The following is a 23,738-nucleotide window of genomic DNA, read 5'->3' as shown; positions in this document are numbered from 1 at the left end:
AGGTGTGTTACTGTTTTTATTATCACTGAAGAGTCCTGTCTCCTTCAGTGCAAGCAGAACCAGTTTGTATTTCTTCCACAAGAAAGAGATCAAGATGTTTTAATATAGGAAAATTATGAAGTGTCCCATCTGGCTCATTCCTGGATCTGATTCCGTCTCCAAGATAAGGTCCTCACCTCACACTCAGGTCTCAATCTGATCAAGACATGTCTCATTACTTTTTTCATTGCCCTCTCTCTGCCTGACGCCCCTCACAACCCAGTGCCTTAGCTGTGGCTGATACAGTTCTGCGGGCAGAGAAGGTGCTGGCTGCCAGTACCTTCTGGCATATCACTATCCAGCATCTGAGGCATGGCCAGCTTCTAATGACAGGAAGTCTGGGGTCAGGGCCAAGGTGGGAAGGTGTCAACACACTTTGAAGAGCCAACCGTTGCGTTCTCAAGGACTGCCCACCTGTATTGAACAGACTGCTCCTTGCATAGTTTCTCTAACCAGTCTTTGTGATCGACTTCAACGCGTTCCTCTCAACTTACTACAGTAATATTAAACACTTGAATAGGTCATATTCCTTTCTACCTGTTCCACAGCCCATTTGACTGACTTTTGGTCAAAATTCTTCCTTGCCTCCCTACAGCAGGCCGCTGTGGGTCTCCATCTATCACAGCACTTACAAATTTTGCCTTTGAATTGAACGAGTACTTGCTATGTTGTTCTTCATTACTAAGGAAAGCTAAGGCTTGGCGTGCCCAATGACCTCCAGCATGGGGAAGATGCTGTCCTCAGTTTAAAGAGTTATTGCTGGAAGAAGCAGTTAAACAAAGTCATGGAGGTAGCAAAGTTGAGGATTGTGGGCTCTGGCTTGGGGACTGGGGCCGAGTTTGGTGGGGCTAGGGACCTGTTTCATGGGGCTAAAGTTGGCACGAATGAGGTCAGCATTCAGTGTCTGGCCTTTATTCTGTACCATGGAGAACCACAGAAATTCCTGATACCACATCAGACAGGCTAAGTCTGCACAAAACATACATAGTCAAGTGCAGAGAACAGAGGGGGCAGGTGGGAGGCCAAAAATTATAAGTTGATTTCCTAGTCCAGTCACAAATGGGCAACACAGGACCCAGGGGATGGTTCGCTCCATTTGTCCCCCAAATTATCTCTTTCGCTGACGCTTCTCAGCAGAAGATGGCTAATACCGTATGGTCCCATTTAGTTCTTTCTGAATTCGTATTTTGGCTAATGCAACCAAGGCAGAGACATGAGCCTGAATTACATTAAAATATCTGGAAAATATAGTTAGATTACCTTAAAATGGAAACAAATTCATGCTAAATCTTGGCTTCAGAATTTTTTTCCAGGCCTTTTTTATTTTTATTTTTTTACTATTTTTTTAAATAATGGAGCAGAAGTCAAGGGCTTCAGTTAAGTTGCATCATATAAGCATGTAACTGATATATGTTCAGCTACAAACAGTTGACAAAATAAAATGGTATTCTTGGAATAATGCAACTAAAGATACCGTAAATATTTTCATTTTGTGTTATACTTTCATTTTATACTTTGCAAAACTGTATTCATTTGTAACATTAGTTCTAGTTCCAATTACTAATTGGTTACAATACGAGACTGTATTCTAAACACAGCCTTGATTCCCATTTTTTATCGGTTACTTAAGGAATTTTCAGAAAGTAATTTGAGCTCCGCTTGATTTTTCCTTTTAGGACTGATTTTATTACCTAATCCCAATTTAAGCTTTGACCCTGGAGTTGACATTCTTTTTATTATTTTATTATTCTTATAAAAATGACACAAGTGCATTATAAAAACTCAAGCCATTAGGAAAGTATAAAGATTGGCATAAAAATTAACCCAAGCCCTTTTGTGTTTGACCTAAGTGACTATCATTCCAGACACCCTTCTCTGTGCACAGCATATATAAATAAATACGGATGCAGATGTTTTCATAGGACTAAGATCGTCACATCCAAGTTATTCATACGGATATTATAAAGGCAAAAACAAATACTGTAGTTGATTTTACTTGAATTTGACAAAAGAAAACAAAGGGAAAGTGATGGCATTGTTGAACTTTAGAAAAGGATTTCTTCACTAAAGAATATTCATTTTTAAAGGATCCATTACAGTCACAAAACCAAGATAAGTTATCAGAAGATTTGAAAACAAGTCAGCTCCACGTCTTAATTTTATACTATTTTACGTGACTGTTGGCCATGACAGTAAAGAATTTAGCATCACTGACATCTTTGCCCCTCTCCTTCTGTTGACAAGTTTTGGTAAAGTATTTTCATATGTCAAGATATGCTTTTTTTATACTGTCTCAAACCCACAATTTCTAGGGTCATTTTGCTTTCATTCTATGCTTTCCTGGATCCATTGCCAGTCTTAGAATCATGGTGTCAGTATTTTGGAGCTTTTCTGGTTGTGTCATCTCTTGTTTGCTTATATGTTCTTTTATTTTACTCTTCTTTAAAGTCTATTTATTTTTGAGAGACAGAGTACACGAGTGTGAGTGGGGAAGGAGCAGAGAGAGAGAGGGAGAGAGAGAGAATCCCAAGCAGGCTCCAAGCTGTCAGCACAGAGCCTGACAGGGGACTCAAAGTCACGAACCATGAGATCATGACCTGAGCCAAAATCGAGTCAGCCACTCAACCCACTGAGCCACCCAGGCACCCCTTGATTGCTTATATTTTATTAAATAATGTTTTCCAGAAGGTATGAGAAGTAGAGTGATTTTATAATTTGTTAATTAAACGGGGACACCTTAGAGAATACAAGAAGGCCCTGTTATTAACACTTAGTCAAAACAGGAGGTATCATACTGACTATTTCAGGTAGAGCAGAGCTTAAGATCACCCTAAAGCCAGAGGGGGTGTATTTCCTAAGTTCTTGCTTCAACTCAGCACTTTTTTGAGGCATTTAAATGGTGCCAAATGGATCCTTACACAAAAGAGCATCTATTTGGGGAAAAAAAAAAAAGGTTTGGCTCTGACTGAAGATCCAACAGCTCACTGCCCGGGGTTAATGGGCAGCTTTTAGGGAGTCCAGCATTCATTTAAAATCATATCCATAATTCTGTATACCTGTGCATTGTCTGGAAAGAGGACCATAAAAATCAGATATTACTAATTTCTCTTGCCCATCAAATGCTACTAATTTCAATTTCATCACAAATCTCCAAAAAGCTACATCGTTGGCTTGTGTTCCCCTAAATCTCCTAGAAATAATGTCACACAACTGTAATCTCACATTATTACTACTTAGTTTTCATTATGGGATTAATATAAGAAAAGCCCAAATGTAGAGTGTTTCTGATCTTTAGTAAAACTGCTAGTAATAACTTTGGTTTTACTTTTCAGTATCTCTTTCATTAAGATTCTTGCGACAACACCATGTTAGGGATAGTTTTCCCCTTACACCAGGTGTTATACCTCCTTCTATAAGCTCCATGGCTTATACACCTACCAGTGAGGGTCACGGGGGTTTCCTCTCAGCCTGAGCTGTCAGGGAGGTCGCTGAGAGCTGTCTGAAGCTACTGAAATCAATATCCTAATCTAGGATCACTGGAACTATTTCTATTCTTCCTGTATCAATACCTTGCTTACTTCTAAAACACTCTCTTTGTGGTCCTTATTCTGTTTCCATTATTTAAAAGGTGGTATTACTGCTATTTTCATTTCATTTCATTTCATTTCATTTCATTTCATTCCAGTATATTTAACATAGAGTGTTACATTAGTTTCAAGTATACAATATAATGATTCAACACTTCCTTACATCACCCGGTACTTATCACAAGTGCCCTCCTTAGTCCCTATCACCTATTTCCCCCATCCCCCACCCACCTCCCCTCTGGTAACTATCAATTTGTTCTCTATAGTTAAGAGTTTATTTCAGAGGCGCCTGGGTGGCTCCGAGGGGTGCCTGGGTGGCTCAGTGGGTTCGGCTCAGGTCATGATCTCGCGGTTTGTGAGTTCGAGCCCCAGGTCGGGCTCTGTGCTGACAGCTCAGAGCCTGGAGCCTGCTTCAGATTCTGTGTCTCCCTCCCTCTCTGCCCCTCCCTGACTCATACTCTGTCTCTCAAAAACAAATAAAAACATTTTTTTTTAAAAGGAGTCTGTTTCTTGGCTTGCCTCTCTCTCTCTTTTTCCCTTACTCTTCTGTTTTGTTTCTTAAATTCCACATATGAGTGAAATCATATGGTGTTTGTCTTTCTCTGACTCACTTACTGAGCATTATACTCTCTACCTCTATCCACGTTGTTGCAAATGACAAGATCTTGTTCTGTTTTATGGCTGAATAATATAACATAATATAATATATTATATAATATACCACATCTTTATCCATTTATCTATTGATGAATGCTTGGACTACTTCCATAATTTGGCTATTGTAAATTTGGCTATTGTAATGCTGCTATAAACGAAGAGGTGAATATATCTCTTTGAATGAGTGTTTTTATTTTTTGGAGGTAAGCACCCAGTAGTGCGATTCCTGGATCATACGGTGGCTCTATTTTTAATTTTTTTGAGGCACCTCCGTACTGTTTTCCACAGTGGCTGCACCAGTTTGCATCCCCACCAACCGTGCAAGAAGGTTCTGCTTTCTCCACATCCTTGCCAACACATGTTGTGACAGCTACTTATTTTAAATTGTAAAAGTGAGTAGATGGATGACCGGTCACTTACACTGACTAGGAGAAAAGTTGTTAAATGTCCACTTTCCTTCGCCTTGCACCCTCCTGGCCTGAAAGATTGAACATGAAGTGTTCCCGACAGAGAGAAGACATTAACAAAAAAGGAGGGGGAAAAATGCGTGGAAAATAAAATGATAATGCCAATAGTGGCCAGCAAAATGATTGGAAACATATGAAAGTTAGTGGATTCAAGTTAAAAGAAATACACACATCTAAAAGCTTCCCTGAAGTGTTCAAGCACCTCTGTCCACATCCAGCCTTGGGAGACTTTCCCAGGAAAGTAGGAAGCAAAGGCAAAATCGTGATGAGCGCTAACAACCTTCAGGGAGGGGGCATTTAGGTGCCCCCCCCCCCCATAAAAGAGTTCACACCTGAAAGTGCTTATACAGATTCAGAGATGAACTTCTTCAAAAAAATCTTTTACCTCGATGTTAAAAAAGCAACGCCTCACCCCACAAATATCTGAAATGTTGACAGGAAAAACTGTTGATCTAACCCTTCGCTCTGCGGGAACTTTAGACTTATCGGCTTCCTCTTTGCCTTCCTTTGATTACAGTTTCCTGGAATCCGTGGCCTTGGCAAGGTCCCAGGTGTAGACAGCCCTGCGCACAGGGCAAACCTGCTTGCCTGCCTCTGCCTCCTCTCTCTGCTGTGCCCTATCACCTTAGCTCATTAGCCAAGAAGGGCCTTCTGCCCTTTCTGCGGGGGTGGGGGTGGGGGAGGGGGCTCCCGTCTCTGTTTCCCTCTCCACCTTCCCCACACCCACCTCCATCTCAAAACACCAGAGAAAGAGGTTGAAGAGCGAACCCTGTGGCTGTGAAGGCAAGATAGAGATGGTTCAGCCTTCTTTGCAAGTTTCAGACTGACAATCGTGAAATTAATGAAAAATAAAAGAGGTTCTCTTATCTCCGGTCCGCGCCCCGGGGGATGCATTTTTCTCTTCAGCTGAGAGCAGGCTTAAGAGTAAAATGTTGAAAACCTAAGAACATGGAGTGAACTGCAGGTTCAAATGCAGTTCAACCACAAATATAGCGCATGGAGCAAGCTTTGGAAAATATAATATAGAACATCTTAGCCCTTTTATGGTATTAATTTTCTCCCACATCCCTTTAAGTTATTTTGTGCTTGTCTTCTGGCCTCCGCATCTGCCTGTTTTCTTCTCATTTTTCCTTCCAAAAGAAACCTTCTGACGATGTGACGTGAATGTCTTCATTAATGACCCGTGCCATTTATTTTGCTTATATGCTTGGTTAAATACTAGATTTTGGCTCATACTTTCCATGTGGAATATTAATATTCATTATTCTCAAAGTGAAGAGACGAACTTCTCATTTTTTTTTTTTACTAAAAAAAATACCCCTGTATTTAATTAATCTCAAGTAAATGAACCTATAAAATATAGTAAGGAACTTTTGGGTATTTTGAAAAGCCTTGCTTCTGCTTTATCCTTTCTCTTACATCTTGAATTCCTCAAATACTTTTAAAGTCACTTTGCAGGCATTAGACCCTATTACATGGCTAATAAAGAAGATGGCTAAAAACTAGTTAGCCATTTTCTGATGAATGTAACTTATTGGCGTAATTCAGTATAGAGTAATAGAAGAAAAATGTTCTCCCTCAAATGTGCTTTTAAAAAACATTACTCTTCCTTAATTATCAAAGTATCACTGATATACAATGTTATATTAGCTTCAGGTATACAACACAGTGAGCTCACAAGCCTGTAGTCTCAGTAGTCACCCCGATAAGCATAGTTACCATCTGCCACAATACAACACGATTGCAGTATTTCCAGCTATATTCCCGATCTGCACTTTTCATTTCCATGACTTACTTATTTTATGACTTGAAGTTTGTACCGCTTAATCCCCTTTACCTTATTTCGCCCATCCCCTCCCCACCTCCCCTCTAGCAAATAATGTGCTTTTTTAAAAATGCGGATCCTCTCAGGAGTAACTCCATTTTCCGTTTTGCTTGGTGTATGTTAGTGGCTTTACTCCTCTAGAATCTGTCACGTCGGCTCAGGTGTGCAGAAACCAGAAATGTGTTCCCTTCTTATTTTGATTTTGCTCTGTTTCCACTACAGGTATAACCCCCAACAGCTTTAGTGAAAAGCTGGCTGATTCTAAAATAGGCACATATTTTACCCTGATTCGTTACCCTGATTTACTTATTTTACCCTGATTATTCCTTTGGGGGAAAGAGAACCACAGCACCAACTCAAATTTGTTTCTGCTTTCATACCACCTAGTGCTACTTATGAACACACTGGAAAAGGTCATTTCATTCCGCTGAAATTTCTTGCAGCTCAACTTAACCGGGTCTTTCCATTATTTGGTGAGTATTATTCCCTAATTGAATCAGTATCACATTCTTTGCAGTGCCAGGAGAATTCCAGATTTTTTTTTTTTTTTTTTTGCAAAAAATTTCAGTAATTTTTGCTGTTCTGTTTCCCAGAAACTGAATCTCTTCGTTCTCTGAAAATGATTTGCCTCATACTTAGAAGACTAAGTTCATCCTACAGGAGCTCTGCTTAGGCTTCACTTTTTTCTTAAGTTATTTATTTTGAGAGAAAGAGAAAGAAAGGGAGGGGCAGAGAAAGGGAGAGAGAAAGAGAGAGAATCCCAGGCAGGCTCCGAGCCATCAGCACAGAGCCCGACACAGGGTTCAAACCTGGGAACCGTGAGATCATGACCTGAGCTGAAATCAAGAGTCTGATGCTTAACCCACGGAGCCACCCAGGTGCCCCTTGTGCCTTACTTCTTAACAACCCATCTCTATTTCATCTTTTTTCCCTGTCCTCAGAGGCTAACATCTCCATCACATCCCAGATCCTATCTTCTCCTGCTTTGTCTGAGAACCTTGTTCTCATACTGTCCCTCTTCTCTTCATCCTAACCAGCTCTCTCTGTCTAAGACATTCCTACCCCTAGAACAACAACAAAGCACTTCTTCAACTCTACTCGTCTCTCAAATTTCCTTTCTGCAGACTTTTCGAACGTACATTTCTGTTTCCTTGACCTAATCTTTAGCTTGTAATAGTTTAGTTTTTATTCTTGTCCCTCCATTGAAGCTAAACTCTTAGAATCACTGGTATAAAATCTGCCGACCAGCAAATCTAGTGACTTTTCTCAAGCCCCCGTTACTCGCAGTGGCATTGGACAGAGCTGATGAAGCCACCTTTCTGGAAACCGGAAGTGTTTGCAGAATTCTCAATGGAGTCTTTTGTCTCCATGGCCTGTTTCTTTAACTGCAAAATTGAACCTTTATCTTTTTAGGCTGTGATTTCCCATGCCCAATCTCTTTGCCATAGATATTCCCTCAGGACTTTGCCTCCATACATTCTCTATATACTCCTTTTCTAGAGTTTTGAGTTTTCGTGGTTTTAAACATCTCTGTGTGCATAGCTCTGAAACCCATTAATTCTGAATGACACGTCTGTCTTTCCTGTCTTGGCTGTTCTTACATTTAAATTCTACTAGTATATCAAATGCAACCGGTCCAGAACAGAATCCATTTTTTCTCCTCCCCCAACCTGCCTTTCCAGGTTTCCGGCTTTCTGCAAGTGACATCACCACTAATGTTCTCTTGGATCCATGATTTCCTGTTCCCAGAGCTGTGAATGCTCAAAGGTGTATGCTGGCGAGATTGCCTTTTGAGATACATTATTGCCAGATTAATTTTCTTGAAGTAAAATTATAGGGTATTCCCCTGCTTAACAGCTTCCTCTCATTTACAAAACGAAATCCAGCTCTTAGCATGGTATTTGTTATTCATAGCATGGCTGCAGCTGAACTATCTGTTTCTAGTTCTCAAGGCTACACCAAATTCCAGGCAACTATTTGTTATTATTAATATAAATATTTTATATTAGTTGCTATTCTCTGTACTCACCTTCGGGTTCCTATCCCTGAGGCTTTGCTCATGCTGTTTTCCATCTCCAAAACCTTCTTGTGATCCAAATCCTACCCATCCTTCAAGGGCCACTTCCTTTAGGCTTTCCCTGATCTTCACAACTAGAAGAAATATTTCCAACTTCTGCACTTCATTTGTGTTACTAATATAGCCATGCTAGTTTTCTTTTGCTTAGTGTTTACATGACTTCTTCCCCATCCTTTTACTTGTCATATGTTTGTGTCTTTATTCATAAAATGTGTTTCTTGTAAACAACATAGAGTTGTTTTTTGTCTATACTGTTTTTTTATCTAGTCTGTCAATCCTTGCCTTTTAATTATGTTCTTTAGTCCATTTATATTTGCTGCAATTATTGATATGTTTGCATTTAAGTCTACCATCTTGGCGTTTTAATTCTATTTGTTCCTCTTGCCCTTTTTCTTTATTTGTTGGTTGCTTGGTTGGTCTTATATTCATCCTTTCCTCCTTTTCTTTGGCAAGTGATTAACTTACCATTTTTAAAAAATATCCTATCTCCCCCGTTGAATTCTTCACTCAGCCTCTTTGTGTGTCTTTGCACTTTGTGATTACTGTAGAGAATAAAATTTGCATCTTTAGTATATCACATTCTATGTTTAAAAAATTACTTCAAGGAAAATCTAAGAATTCTATGACAATCTCTTTCCGATGTTTCATCCCTGCTTTAGTTCAGTTCAATGTACTATAGGCTTTAAATTCTCCCAGTGATAAGCTTCCTCTGTTTTGTACTTAGTATAAAGCCTGGAGCCAAAAGCCTGTTCCCTGTTCACCTGCTGCACCCGTAGAAGGCTGTGGCCCTTCATGCATGCAACACAGAGGGAGTCCTTCCTACTGCCCCCTTCCTCCTTAGGTCCCACACCTCCATCAGCAGTAGACTCTTCTTATCTGGTACCCAGTGCAAGGCCTAATTCTCCAGCTCCACCTTCCCATCCAGGCAGGCCCTGCATTCTTGAATTGGTGAGGATTTCTCTCAACTGTCCTGCCTCTCTCCAATGTTAGACTGCCACCCGCTGTTACTGGATGTGAGACCTGGTGGATGGGAGGGTTTATGTAGACAGTTCCTGCATGGCTCCTTCTTAGTAGGGTTCATGCTCACCTGTCCTGCCTTTTCTCTGTGGCAGACAGCTACTGTCTCATATTCTTGTACGGTTGGAGCATGGGAGGTGTTGATTGTGCTGATGCACTCTCAGACTGAGGCAGTTCTTCTAGTTCATTAACTTACCTTGCAACCGTGAGTCTTCAATGGACTCAAAAATAACGGTTCTGTAAGTTCTCTGATTGGTTCTAATTGCTTAAGCAGGAGCAATGTTTCTTGTAACTTTCTATCCCCTGGACAGAAGCAGAAACACCTTTTCTGTTTTATCCTTAACTCTTCCTTAGATTTAGTCCTCCCAGAAACAAATGCTAAGTAAAGGATTTGAGGATTTGATTTCAAGTGGTTTATTTGGGAGGTGATCCCAGGAAGCCCCAGTAAAGTAGTGGGAGGAAAGACAGGGAAGAGAAGGAAGTCTGTACAGTGTGTGAATGAGTGCCTGAGCTGCAATCCCACGGAACACTGCGTGGAATCAGCCTCAGTAAGGAAGTGGCTATTTATCCACCACCCGCTGCTTGTGATTGATTAGCTGCCCTGTCTTTGGGTGGAGCCTAGACCAGATCAAAAAAGGCTGAGAGTCACAGGTACTTGCCAGAGGAAGTTGTCCCTGTGTAAGGGAATGTGGGAGGGTACCCAATGTCTGTTCTAAACTCTCCAATGACACTTACAGCTTTAATTCTCAGGGATATTGGCATACTAGAGCCTGAGTTTAGCGAAAAGATGATTCAGACATGATTAATTTCTGTAGTCTCCTAGCATGCAGAATAACCAGGAGATAATTAATCAATAATTATTAGATTAGAAAACACATTTTATAAGAAAAGCCAGTTTGTAGAATTCTAGTTAGTTCTTCTTTATTTCCTATCATCCTCCCAAACCCACGTCTTCACACACACCCCACTCACTCAGATGGTATGGTTTATTCTCTTAAGTGCCACAAAAGTTCAATTTACCTGACTGGTTGAAATTAGAAAACCAAAAACCAAAAAAAAAAAAAAATGTGATTGTCTAGCTAATTTGAATGTACTATAATTTTAACGTATAATTTCTACACCTAAACTTTATCTAACAGATATTTTATATTACTTGTAGCCAGCAATGATTAGGCGTCCACCAACAATCATCTGCTACATTTGTGGCCGTGAATATGGAACAAAATCCATTGCCATCCACGAGCCACAATGTCTGAAAAAATGGCATAACGAAAACAACTTGTTGCCCAAAGAGTTAAGGAGATCAGAACCCAAGAAACCAGAAGTCAGGACCATTACTGGTAAGTTTTTGAAAAGAAAAAAAGAAAGAAAGAAAGACTTGAGCGCATATGGGGAGAATTTTCTCTGTGAAATTTTAAGAGGAGAGGTGTTCTTTTCTTACTTATTCAAACATCAGAAATCAGCAACATTTACTGTCTTCATTATAACCGAATAGGAAAAATGGTTCTAGAATGCCTGACCAAGGTGCCTTCAGATGCTGAGACATAAAGACGCTACTTCTGGCAAAACCATGCAAGGAGAGGGACCCACTGGAATTTCTTGTATTTCCCAGAAGTTACTTTCCTATATTATCAAACATGATACTTAAAAAACATGAAGCCTCAAAAATCTTTCAGGGCATCTGGAGACATGTTTTCAAATAGGAATGTGTCTTCGCGTTCACAGAGCAGGGTACCAAACTCAAAGTGTGCAGGGTCCACTAGCCGGGGTATAAAACTGAGTAAATTGATCCATGTGTGACACGAGGGAAGCTGAGGACCATGGGGAGCTGGAGGATTATGGACTGTCTCCAAAGGAGGCAGCTGGAAATTTAGCCTACTGTGGGCAAAGTTTTCAACAATACAAAAGAAACTGGAAATCTAGAAATCTGTATGCTTTGTTTTTTTTTTTTTAATGTTTATTTATTTTTGAGGGAGAGACAGACACACAGAGTGTGAGTAGGGGAGGGGCAGAGAAAGAGAGGGAGACACAGAATCTGAAGCAGGTTCCAGGCTCCGAGCTGGCAACACAGAGCCCAACGTGGGACTTGAGCTCACAAACTGCGAGATCATGACCTGAGATGAAGTCGGATGCTTAACCGACTGAGCCACCCAGGCACGCCCAGGCCCAGAGCTTTCAAATTTTGCAACTAATACATTGTAAAGCATTGCACAAGCCAGATGAAGCTCCATAAACTGCCATGCGTGGCCTCCCCACAGAGCCTTATGCTTACTCATTTGGGGTGAGAACAAAGTCATCCAGAGACTGTTTGCCATGCAAACTCCGACTTCCTCCTCTTATTTCTCCCATTGTCATTTTCTCATTGGATCCCCTCATTCCCCTCAAGGGAAAACCATTCTTGGTTTTAAGAAAAGTTATCATCCAACCCACCAATCCCTCATGTGTAACTGTAGACTGGCGTAGCCGTAGGGTACCCCAGAAGTCATTACCATTGATTAGTCCAATGCCCACTTGTTAGAAATGTAACCCAAGAGGAGCGCCTGGGTGGCACAGTTGGTTGAGCATCTGACTTTGGCTCAGGTCATGATTTCACAGTTCGTGAGTTCGTGCCCCGCATTGGGCTCTGTGCTGACAGCTCAGAGCTCAGAGCCTGGAGCCTGCTTTGGATTCTGTGTCTCCTCTCTCTCTGCCCCTCCCTCACTCATGCTCTGTCTCTCTCCCTCTCTCTCTCTCAAAAATAAATAAACATTTAAAAAAAAAAAGAAATGTAACCCAAGAACCCACAGAGTGGAATCTAGGTTGTCATGATAAAGTTCTAGAGGCTACAAGAACCCGTTTATTCACAGCCCTTACCAAGGGGAGGACTCTTCACACAGGTGGGAAAAAAGCTCAAGATGAACACATCCATCCATTGAAATTAGAGCATTTGCCCGCAAGGATGTTGTTTATCTCATTGGAACTCTCTTCCCAGCAGTTCTCTGTGTTTTCAAAAAATCTGTTTTCTTCACTTCTGATCGTATCCGTTTTTCTGCTTGAGCATAATTATCACAAGTCTAGAAGATCAGAGAGTAATGACTGGCTTGAAGGCCCTCGGGGATTCATTAATCAGTTACTGCTCACAGATGGAAAAGGTAGGCCCCGTAACTGCCCTTCTCTACAACTTTCCTCTTGGTCCCATGCTGTTTCTATTTCTGAAGGCATCCTGCCTCAGGAGGCAGAGAGAGAATCCCCATTCTTGTTTCCATCCCACAGACTTACTGTGGTCATTAAGTCCAAATAACCCTTCCTCTAGATCCAAAGTCAAAGTCATACTCAAAAACTTTTAGCAACATGATGAGTCATCTCCAGTGAGACTCCATGAATACTCTGGAATTTTTGAATCCATAGGAAAAGTCATGAGTAAGGAGAAAGTCAGTGCCATTTTATTTTTCAACAGTCTTCAAAGCTCTCAAAATTCATATCCTGTGTAGAAAGTGGTACTTGGTTTGTCTAAAGGAGAAATACTAGGCTGTGCTGGGGTTCAATTTTTCATGGAGTAAAGTCAGGAACATTAAAAGTAGCAGGAGAGAATCTGAAGTTTACTATGGTTGTGTGAACCATTTGGAAGAAGTCATAGGAAAATTGCCTGGGCTTTAGTGAAGAAATATATTCTGTTAAAATGATTTTTTGTTAAGTATGTAATTTATGTTTGAATGCCTGGCTACATTTGTGGGGGTGCTATTTGGGGCAATTCTAAGACACAGTCAATTTAATGTACTAAAGTCATTCTATTTAAATAAGGTTTATCAAAGCTAACTCCCACACTGTTTCTCTAAAATAAAGCCATATGCCTTTTTTCCTATGCTCTGCCAATGAAGATTATACATCTCTCAGACGTCTTGATTGTTCTCTTAAGGACGCTTCTTTTCATCAGGTTAACTATTCTGTTTGCATTCTTTGGTTTAATTATTTAAAGAATCTCCACATTTATGACCGTGAAGAGATGATACATTTTTAGGATATCATTCATCCTAAATTCACCCTAACTGTCAGTGTTGGCCTTTAAAAACATTCCACTGAAGGATTACAGAAGAGGAAAGTACAAATACATGTTCTTTTCCCTTTGTAAGCTTCTATTTAGAGTCAATTGAAAGAAGGCCAAAAGTTATATTTGCAAGATAATCATGTGTAAGCAAAGATGTTAATAATTAGTGAAGAATGCATATCATAATACATAAAACAACTCCTTCCCCTTTTTAAAATCCAAGGAGCGAAAAGTCTCTGGTTCATAGCTCACTTTTTATTCAACCCCTGAAAGAGGGTTTGGAACAAAAAGTATGATTTGTTTAAAAGCCTCAGTCAACAGGTATTTCCTGAAAATATTTTCCATAAAAAGTAGAGTATGGTGCTCCAGAATAAAAAAAGGATCCATTTTTACCATTTTCTTCTTTTCTTTCCTTTTTGGTCCTTTTTTCTTTTTTCTTCTTCTTTTTCTTTAACTTTCCAGCCAAAGGTTTCTATGATCTCGATGCCTTAAATGAAGCTGCTTGGACAAGCGCCCTGAGCCAGTTGGTTCCCTGTAATATTTGTGGGCGTACCTTCCTGCCAGACAGACTGATTGTTCACCAACGATCCTGTAAGCCAAAAGTCGCCAAGTAAAGCCCTTTCTCCCAGCAAGTGTTACAGGACTTAGATCCTTTCGAGAGAGATGGGGGTATGGAGGGAAGGAGAAAAAGGAGGCGAGGAGAAGAAACAAGAAAAACAAATTGTCACGAGGCTGTCTACGGGAAGGCAGCTGGGTGCTTGGGTGGCACGAACGTGACCGTGATGTGGTGGGCAAGCGCTCTGCTTTCAGCAAGCAGCTGCGTGCATGTGCACAGACACACGCGGGGCTGTGTCACACTCTGTCAAGCAGAATTACAGTGGGCCGCCCCTCATTGGGGCTGGCTTTTTTGTCTCGAGAAAATTTCAGAGCCAACTGTTGGTGTTTTTCCACCATTCTCTCCCCGCACCCACCCAGCAAGATTTTGAACTTCACAGTTAGGTCTCTTATTATTCTGGGAACAGAGGTTTCAGGTGGTCATTTCAGGCAACTCCTTAAGTCTCAAGAAAAACTGGATTCCTTCCCATCCCTGTGCTTTCTGAAATAATGTACCATTCCCTGTTTCCTCCGATCCGGGGAAAAGTTTTTAATTGAGCTAGTGATTGGGAATCTTTTCTCTGTAAAATCATTGCATGACAAACGCGTTCAAAAAAGAGCTAAGGAGTTCAAGTACTAGAACGATGTCTAACTCATACTCCCTTGCTAAGAGCAGGAAATGCTACAGAGAAATTTCAGAACCGGTTCCAGCTTCATATGTCACAAGATTGCTACAGCGCCATTCATCAAATGGGTGGAGGTTAGCTCCTTCCTTCTATAGGCGAAGTCCAGAGAGTTCTCTCTGCCCTCACAGGGGCTTATAGGTGTTTTATTGTTGAGGTCTACAATCTTGCCAGGAAGTTCTGCACCACCCCACCCACTACCCCTGCAATGGGTTGTGAAACTGCCCTGTATTTTAGGCCTTGAATGTGTATTCATAGGGGCAAGGCTCTCCTGGGAGGAGGCCAGGGTCAAGGAGGTGCTCTGCCCAGGAAATTCTGCTCCCCGTCTGGGCAGTTTTGCTTGAGATCTTTGTTCCTTTTATGGCTGGAGTTCAGAGCCATTCTGGATCCCCTGGGTTCCTGCAAACCTTGCATTCATGACTTAACCCAGCAGTTAGCTCCACATTCTACAAGCAAATTTATTTGACCTAATGTTTTAGTCACACATCTCCATATTATAAGCGGTTAGGTTAAGATAATTGCCCTAATTGTTCTTTTTTTTTTTCCTGCCTGTTCTAAAGGAAGAAGAGGTTAACTTTTTAAATAGTCTTTAGATAACCTCAGAGAAGATTACCATCTTGAGAAAGACAGCATTTAATGACCCGTTGATGGTTTAGTTCTTTTATTTTGCTGGCAAAAATGACATCTAGTAATGGAGTTAGTGTAGTGTGAGTCAGACTCTGTGCCTCGTGCTTCCCATACTTCACTGTTTATAAATCTCACACCAACCCTACAAGGAGACATTATCTATATTTTACATCCGAGGAAACTGGTATTTAAATAGGTCAATAGCTAACTAGAGGTCACACTGGGCTGGAGTCAAGTGAAGCAAACTCGCAACCGTTGGAATTCCAAACTCATACTCTTTGCCAGTGCTATTTGTGTGATGGATGTCTTCACGAACACAATGAACTGTACTAACCAATGATCTGCCAGGTGTGATTTTTTTTTTTTAATCCAGTGTTTAGCACCTAAGGCAACTGGGAATCTCAGCATGCTTGTAGTTTGCCTGCTGGAATTTTTGGTCAACTGTGGAGGTGAAAACACAAGTCAGAACTGCCCTTGCTGTCTTGCAGTGGCCACTGTGCCTTCTGCTAATGGTGGAAGCAGTCAAATGGGGGAAATAAAGCAGAAGTGCTGGTCTCAACTTTGAAAGCAGTTGCCTAAAAAAGACATCCTTATACACATTTCTTTCAAAACATGACCAAAAAAAAAAAAAAATCAAAATAAATGACTCTGAAGGAATTATCGGGTCTGTGAGTTCTGTTTTTTTTTTTTTTAATGTTTATTTATGTTCAAGTGAGAAAGAGAGAAAGAGTAAGTCAGAGAGGGGCAGATAGAGAAAGGGACAGAAGATCCAAAGCAGGCTCTGCACTGACAGCAGCAAGCCCGATGCAGGGCTCGAACCCAAGAGCCATGAGAGCATGACCTGAGCCAAAGTCAGATGCTTAACCGACTGAGCCACCCAGGCGCCCCAGGTCTGTGAGTTCTTGAAGTGGGAAACATTTCTGCCTCCAGCTCTGCCGCAGCTGGCCCTCAAGTGGTCCGTGGAATTAAATCCACAGCAAGGTCAGGAGATGACATCAGTCCAAGAGTTCCTGTCTGTTAGCAAGGCAGGCAGTCAAGATCTCCCCATTGCTAGGAAAGAGCTCACCTGTTCTGCCACCTGCCCTCCCCCCAATGAATTCATCTCTGTGCAGATATTCCTACTGTCCAAAGAAATCGGTAGGTGGCCCTTCCGTGAGTTGTGAATTTGAACCTTGCCGTGGTCCCCATAGATACTCTCCTAGAGGATGAGGAGCAGATACCAGATGAAGTTACTCAGAACTCTTATGCTTACACTTATGCTTACACCCACAGGCAGGTCCTGGTGTGGGGTCCCATAGTGTTACAGGCATCAGCAACAATACACTTCCCCCACTGCTCTGTTAACTGCTCCAGACTTTCATGAAATTTCCCTTTAGTTGACGTTGCTGGAAGACTGCCAGGATGTCTTGATGCTCATTTGCACATTCAATTCACATCACAGTTGCAGGGTATGTCCTATCAGCAGGGGACCATGGGGACCAAACAAGCATGTCCTAGTAGGGGTGTGGAGAAGAAGAATCTCCTCCTGTGAGTAAGCATGGAAATCTGTGAAGAACTCCTTTGCAGAGACTCTTCAGGCAGCCCCATCATAATGGTTTCTGACAGGCAAGTATTTCCAACTGGGGTCTCAGGGATGGCTCCCAGATGACGCTGCTTCAGCCTGAGGAATACTGACCCAGGTCTCTTCATGGAAAAAGAAGCTGCTATTGACAAGCAGAATCATTTGTGGAGCAGGGAGGCAATAGAGAGCAGATATCCAATATCTTCTACTTCCTGAACACCAGAAAACAGCCCTCGGTTTTTCTGTCCTTGTCCACTTTTGACATTAGTAGCATTTCGTCTCAATACCCCTGCCTAAACCAGTCCTTGTGACTTTAAGCCCACATCCGGTCAAGGGTGGAGGTTCAAGTTCAGCTCCTTCCATTCCCCCACTCCTGAAGGATCTTTTCTCCCCTGTGGGGACGGTCCCCCTTCCTTTATCATTTGTGACTTTCCCAGTGACCCAGCATCCGGCCCACGTGAAATCCCGTGTCTGTTCTGCTGATGCTCCCCACTCTCTATGAGCACTGTGGTCGGAGACGAGAAATGACATGTTCCGGCACTTGGAAGAAACAGACTCCTCGGAGAAGCAGTGACCCTTCCAGAGAGGGCCAGACTGGGGGGTGTAGAGAGAACATACACCAGGATAAACATTTCACATAGGACGGGGCACCGCTGTGATTTCTTCTGCTCGAATTTTGTCATCAAAAGACTTAAACAAATACAACTCATAAAAAAGTATGATGAAGTCCCACGTTCTCAACACCCATGTAAAACTTTCTTCTTGAGATCCTGGGGTTGAACTTGAGCAGTTTAAATATCAGCTACTAGTCCGTGAGGTAAACGAGGAAGATGAACAGGCAGAGAGAGTTGTTGAGAGCCTGGGATACGAGGGTCCACCTGAAAATGCCTTTCAATTCTGCTTATGGAAACATGAGATGAAGCCAGCAGTGGGTATAATCTAACTTCAAATGTGATTTGAAAAAAAGTGAAACCTGACCTAGACATCCTGGGGCCAGGTCCTATCACTGATGCACATTGGTCACCTATAGGTCAAGGGTTTTCAGATAATTCTAAGTTGAGAGTATGTTATACAAAATAACAGCCCCCCCCCCAAAAATGTTGATGCCCAGCCCCAAAACTTCTGAATCTGTTACCTTACGTGGTAAGAGAGACCTTGCAGATGTGATTAAGACCTTGGAGTGGGGAGATGATTTCACATTATCTGGATGGGCCCAATCTAATTGCACGACTCTTTAAAAGTGGAACAAGAAAGGGGCGCCTGGGTGGCTCAGTTGGTGAAGCGTCTGACTTTGGCTCAGGTCATGATCTCACGGTTCATGGGTTCGAGCCCCGCGTCAGGCTCTGTGCTCACAGCTCAGACCCCGGAGCCTGCTTGGGATTCTGTCTCTCCCTCTCTCTCTGCCCCTCCCCCCCCCACACTTGCACTCTGTCTCTCTCAAAAATAAATAAAACATTCTTAAAAATTAAAAAAAAAAAAAGAAGGGAAAGAGGTGGGTCAGAGACATGGCAGCATGAGAAAGATTTGTCACCCCACTGCTGGCTCTGAGATGCTGGCAGCTGTGTGCAAGGACCGGAGAGAAGCCTACAGGAGCTAAGTGTGGCCCCAGCTGACAGCCAGCCAGGAAACGGGAACCTCAGTCCCATAACGACCACTTGCTGGGGTCTGTCAACAACACAAATGAGCAAGGAAGCACCTTCTTCCCCGGAGCCTCCAGAAAGAAATGCTACCCTGCCAACAATTTGTTTTTATCTGGTGAATCCAAGGTCGAACTCCTGACCTGCGGAGCTGTAAGAAAATAAATGTGTACCGTGTAAGCCAGCAAGTGTACAGCAACAGAGAACTAATAGAAGGAGCATCTATGTGGCACAGGGAGGACCAGTAAAACTCCCCATCAATCGGAGCTAAAGTTCTCACATCCGCGTGGGATGCCAGCTGCCACCTCCGTGGCTTGTGTTAGGACAGCACAACCGACATTTCAGTTGGGGTAGATTGCCCCAGGGGACTGGCTCCAAGATTTGCCACCCCTGAATCCACAGTGATTTTGTAACACCTCACATTCCGGACTCAAATTTTCAATGTTCTGTTTGATCATTGTGAATTTCAATGTTCTGTTGTATTTTTAACCACAAAACTGATTGTCAAACGGACATACTTGTTTTAAAAATAATAGTAGGGGCGCTTGGGAAGCTCAGTCAGTTAAGCATTTAACTCTTGATTTCGGCTCAGGTCAGGATCTCAGGTTTCATGAATGTGAGCCCCACATTGGGCTCTGTGCTGTCAGCATGGAGATTGCTTTGGATCCTCTGCCCCCCGCCCTCTCTGCTCCTCCCCTGCTTGCATTCTCTCTCCCTCTCTCAAAAATAAATAATGTTTTAAAATTATGTAAAAAATAATAGTAAATGGACAGATGGGGTTGAATTATTTGGTCATCAACCTTTCGTGCCAATAACCCCAATGGTCCTGCCCTGCCCACCTATCTATCCTTTCTGTGGGCCATAGAGAGAAAATCACCACATATTCTGAAATGGCAGTTACTGCTATAGGAATCTCTAAGGAAGGTACTGACTGAAAAATAGTCAAAACATCCAAACCCAGAAAGTGCAGGTAAGGTTTGAACAAATCCCAAAGCTCCGTTATGACTTTCCACCAGCTCTCATGAGGGGCCATCTGCAGATCTAAAAAGTAGGCTAGGCCATCAAAATAACTCACTTCAAATGTAGGGAAAGGGTGGGAAAATGATCTGAGGACTGGTATTCAGCCAATTTGTCAAGCAAGAAATTTGCCTTTAATGACTTCATCTCCCTTCTTTGAACTTTCTGATTCTCTGTCAAGGATTCTCAAGGATCTTATGGTCACACATCTCACCCACTGCTGCCCAGGATTCTGTTTCTGTTGGATCAAAAACTCAAGTTCTCCATGCTCTAGATATCCCTCTACCTCTCCTTCAAAAATCTGCCCTTCGAGGGGCACCTGAATGGTTCAGCGGGTTAAGTGTTTGACTTTGGCTCAGGCCATGATCTCATTCATGGTTTGTAGGTTTGAGCCCCCATTGGGCTCTGTGCTGTTCGGATTCTCTGTTCCCCATTCTCTCTTCCTGTCTCTGTCTCTCTCTCTCTCTCAAAAATAAACATTAAAAGAAATCTTCTCTTTGACATTTTTACTGCCTGTATCCCTTTCTCAGCTTTTCACTAGGTATTTCAGCAGAAATAAATTTGAGAAAGTCATCTACGCTAAGGGGATCCTGAAAGAGAATGGTTTTATGTGCTATTTCTTCCAGGTGATACAGTTGGGGTTTTTTGTTTTTTTGTTTTTTTTTAATTCTAGTGTAATTAACATCAGGTGCTGTAATTATTCTACAAGAAGTTTCCTGGAAATATTAGGCCTTTATCCAAAGTAATAAAATATGTCTGGTGGGATTTCAAACAGAATGTCAAGATAGATGGAAGTGAAGAAGGCATGTGGCAGGGGTGGGAGGGTCTCTCCTTGACCATAAGTGTCCCTCATCACACCTCACAGACCTCTGCCAACTCCACTTCTGAGTAAGGACATCTCTGACAGGCATCCATTTCTAGCTCCTGTTAAGGGTAGACTAACTGGTGTAATAGACCAAAAACATGGTGGCTGAAATAACACAGAAATTTCTTTCCTGCTTTAAATGGAACACTGGTCAAGCGTATGATTTAGTGAAGTGTCTCTTCTTCATGAAATCACTCAGGGCCCCAGGATGATGAAGCCTCTCTAGTTTTCACCATGTTGCTCTGGGATAGCCACTCCCTTCAGCCCAGCCCCAAGGAGAAAATGGTGTGGAGTTGGCTATTTGCCAGTTTTGCATGATCATAGCCAGAAGAAGCACTCATCCCTCCACTTATATCCTTTGGCCAAATCTGTACCCAAGTGTGAGGGAGGTTGGACATTGTTCTCCCTGTGGCCTGCCGGAAGAAATGATAGCAGAGATTTAGGGGAACGAGCCACGGCCATGCTGCTCTAACATGAATTTACTTCTGGCTTGTTATTAGGGACCACTTTTCTTTTTGTGGAAATTGATATATGGGCACAAACCCAGGAAACCAAGGCATTGTTCTTGCCATTGAGGCAGATAAGTCTGGCAAATGAGGACCAAACAAGGCAAAACTTAAAAAAAATAATTTGAGCCACATTCACATATCAAGAATAGTAGCAGCATCATTTAATATTGGAAGGAAAGAGCCTTGTTTATTGTTTGAGGAAACACTTTAAAGAGCTTTTATTTTATTTTATTTTATTTTATTTTTTATTTTTAAGAGAGAGAGACAGCACTCAAGCAGGGGAGATGGACAGAGTGATAGAGAGGGGAAGAGAGAGAATCTTAAGCAGGCTCCATGCTCAGCATGGATGTGAGGCTCGATCCCATGACCCTGGGATCATGACCTGAGCTGAAATCAAGAGTTGAAATCAATAGTTAGATGCTCTATCAACTGAGCCACCGAGGCACCCAAAGGGGCATTTTTAATACCCAAAGCTTAGTCCCAGCCTTAGTCTTATAAGGTTAGTTGCCACAAAGAAAAGAGAAACCATTCTGAAAAGGAATATGAATGGCTACCTTTGTAGTGGCCAGAGCTCCAACTTTGGGCAATTATTTTTGTATTGTACTTCATGCTCTTGGGTTAGAGCTTGACAAAAATGAAATTGAAGTTTTGGTTTCAGAACTGGGTCCAGGGACACCCCCACCTATGTGAGGAGGGACTGAAACCATAGCAATGTGTCCCCAAAAAAGATTGAGGTGGGAGACAACGGGTAGGGGACTCCCCACATTGGGATAAGGCTGGTGGATGCGGGAACCGTGATCAGTGTTACCAAGTTCTAAAGGTTCACTGCACGCATTCCAACTCTTATTCTGTATCTCTGCCTTCTTGTTGGCTGTGCTGCGGTGTGCGGATGGAGCTGTAAAATAAGAGGGGAACCAATGTCTACATGGGGACAAACAGAGCAAGGAAGGGCTTGACCCTGCACAAAGCATGCAAACCACTAGCTAAGAGCCACCAACGGCAAGCAACAGCCAAAGCAGGTGTGTACTCCTCAGTAATCCCCAGAACCATCTGTCGTGGGGACTGGGATTCCTGACATCATCTAATGAGGACTGAGATCTTGATCATTTTGGCTAGCAAAGGGGTGTGAAGCCCTGAAAGGCCACAGAACATGGGTAGGTGATTAAACATGTTCCCAAGAAACATCAGTGAACAACGTCTGGCGTGTAATTGTGCCAAATGGTGGTATGCAGGCTCTTACTCCCGCAGCCAGACCAGACAGGAGAGCTGACATGATTGGGAAGACCTCACGGCAAAGAGAGGTTGGAGCGGGCTCTGAAAGAATGAACAGGTAGAGGCAACAGGGACCCCTGAAGGACACTCACTCCAGGAAAGAAACCCACAGAAATCGTGGTCTGCTCCAAGAATTGCAGAATCAGATGCGTTTTGTTTGCCTTCAAATTGGCTTCTTTTTCCTTGTTACTCCCTGGGGTTTGTCCCCAGGATTTCCTCATAACTTGATAAGGCATGCTACTTCGCCTGCATCTGGTGCATTTTCTAGACCACCCAGCTTCCTAACCAGTGTGCCCATTATTGGCATACTAGCACACTAATCCCTTTGTCCCTCCAGGCTGTCTGCCCGGTGGTGGTCACCTCTGGCTGGAAGCAGCCTCGCTGATTATCACTGGTGTCCGGTACCAGAACCAAAATTTCCTAGATATGTTGTAAAGCGAGGCATGTTGGGGAGCTCTACAGCCTATATGTTGGTAAGTGACATTGACCATGACCAACGCAGAGCCTTTAGACTGTGGAATAACTAGAAAAGACATTCTCAAAGTTCACATTTTATTTACTTGCTCTGGCTAAAGTTGCTCTCTCTCTTCTTCTTGTAAACACACTTCCTTTCCTGGGGTGGCTGGGTGGTTCAGTCTGTTAAGCGTCTGACTTCAGCTCAGATCATGAACTCATGATTCATGAGTTTGAGCCCCGCGTCAGTCTCTGTGCTGACAGCTCACAGCCTGGAGCCTACTTCAGATTCTGTGTCTCCCTCTCTCTCTGCCCTCCCCTGCTCAGTCTCGCTGTCTTTCTCAAAAATGAATAAACGTTAAAAATTTAAAAAAAAAAAATTTTTTTCAGATGGTTCCTTCCCAACTTCTATCACCAATGTGGAATTTTCTAGAGAGATGACGAACCCAGAGTCAGAAGGTGGTGCAGGGAACTCCATACACTTTTTAGCAATGAGGGATAGAAGGAAAATGCCTACTGCCATCATGGAAGGCTCCCTAGGGGTTCGAGAGCAGGTCTGTTGTGTGTGGAGGTTTTGGGGACAATGATTCGCACAGCAAGTCAAAAGAATGGGTGAAGCAGGATTCAGTGCGAGGGTAGAGAGGGACCACAGCAATGGTGGCTTTGTTCTTCCAAGCCCTCAGCTTGCAGTAGGTGCTAAAGCAAGTCAGATGGGTTGTATGCCTATTTTTCTTGCCTGTTTTTCTCCGGGAGGACAATGGACAAGATGCAGGAGGAGACACGGGGGTGAAAGAACATCAAAGTTATGGGGGTTATAGATGTACTTT

General features: G+C 42.5%; 1 protein-coding gene across 3 annotated transcripts in view; it reads left to right on the top strand.

The window, feature by feature from the left end:
- The window catches only part of LOC109278878 (zinc finger protein 474), a 125,733-nt gene that overhangs the window by 69,797 nt on the left and 32,198 nt on the right, over positions 1 to 23,738 (top strand). Inside the window, exons 5-7 of one of the 3 annotated variants that reach the window (XM_019469562.2) lie at positions 10,829 to 11,009; positions 14,156 to 14,284; positions 22,796 to 22,931. In XM_019469562.2, the coding sequence (XP_019325107.2) occupies positions 10,829 to 11,009; positions 14,156 to 14,284; positions 22,796 to 22,893 (408 nt within the window). In that variant the 3' untranslated portion in view covers positions 22,894 to 22,931. Of the gene's footprint in view, positions 1 to 10,828; positions 11,010 to 14,155; positions 14,326 to 22,795; positions 22,932 to 23,738 lie in introns of those variants that run through there. The other 2 variants (XM_053907535.1, XM_053907536.1) reach the window with 2 other exon arrangements.

The sequence above is a fragment of the Panthera pardus genome, unplaced genomic scaffold (assembly GCF_024362965.1).
Source record: "Panthera pardus isolate Hobbes unplaced genomic scaffold, ASM2436296v1 HiC_scaffold_2, whole genome shotgun sequence".
NCBI lineage: Eukaryota > Metazoa > Chordata > Mammalia > Carnivora > Felidae > Panthera > Panthera pardus.
This window is presented reverse-complemented; position numbering and strand designations above follow the sequence as displayed.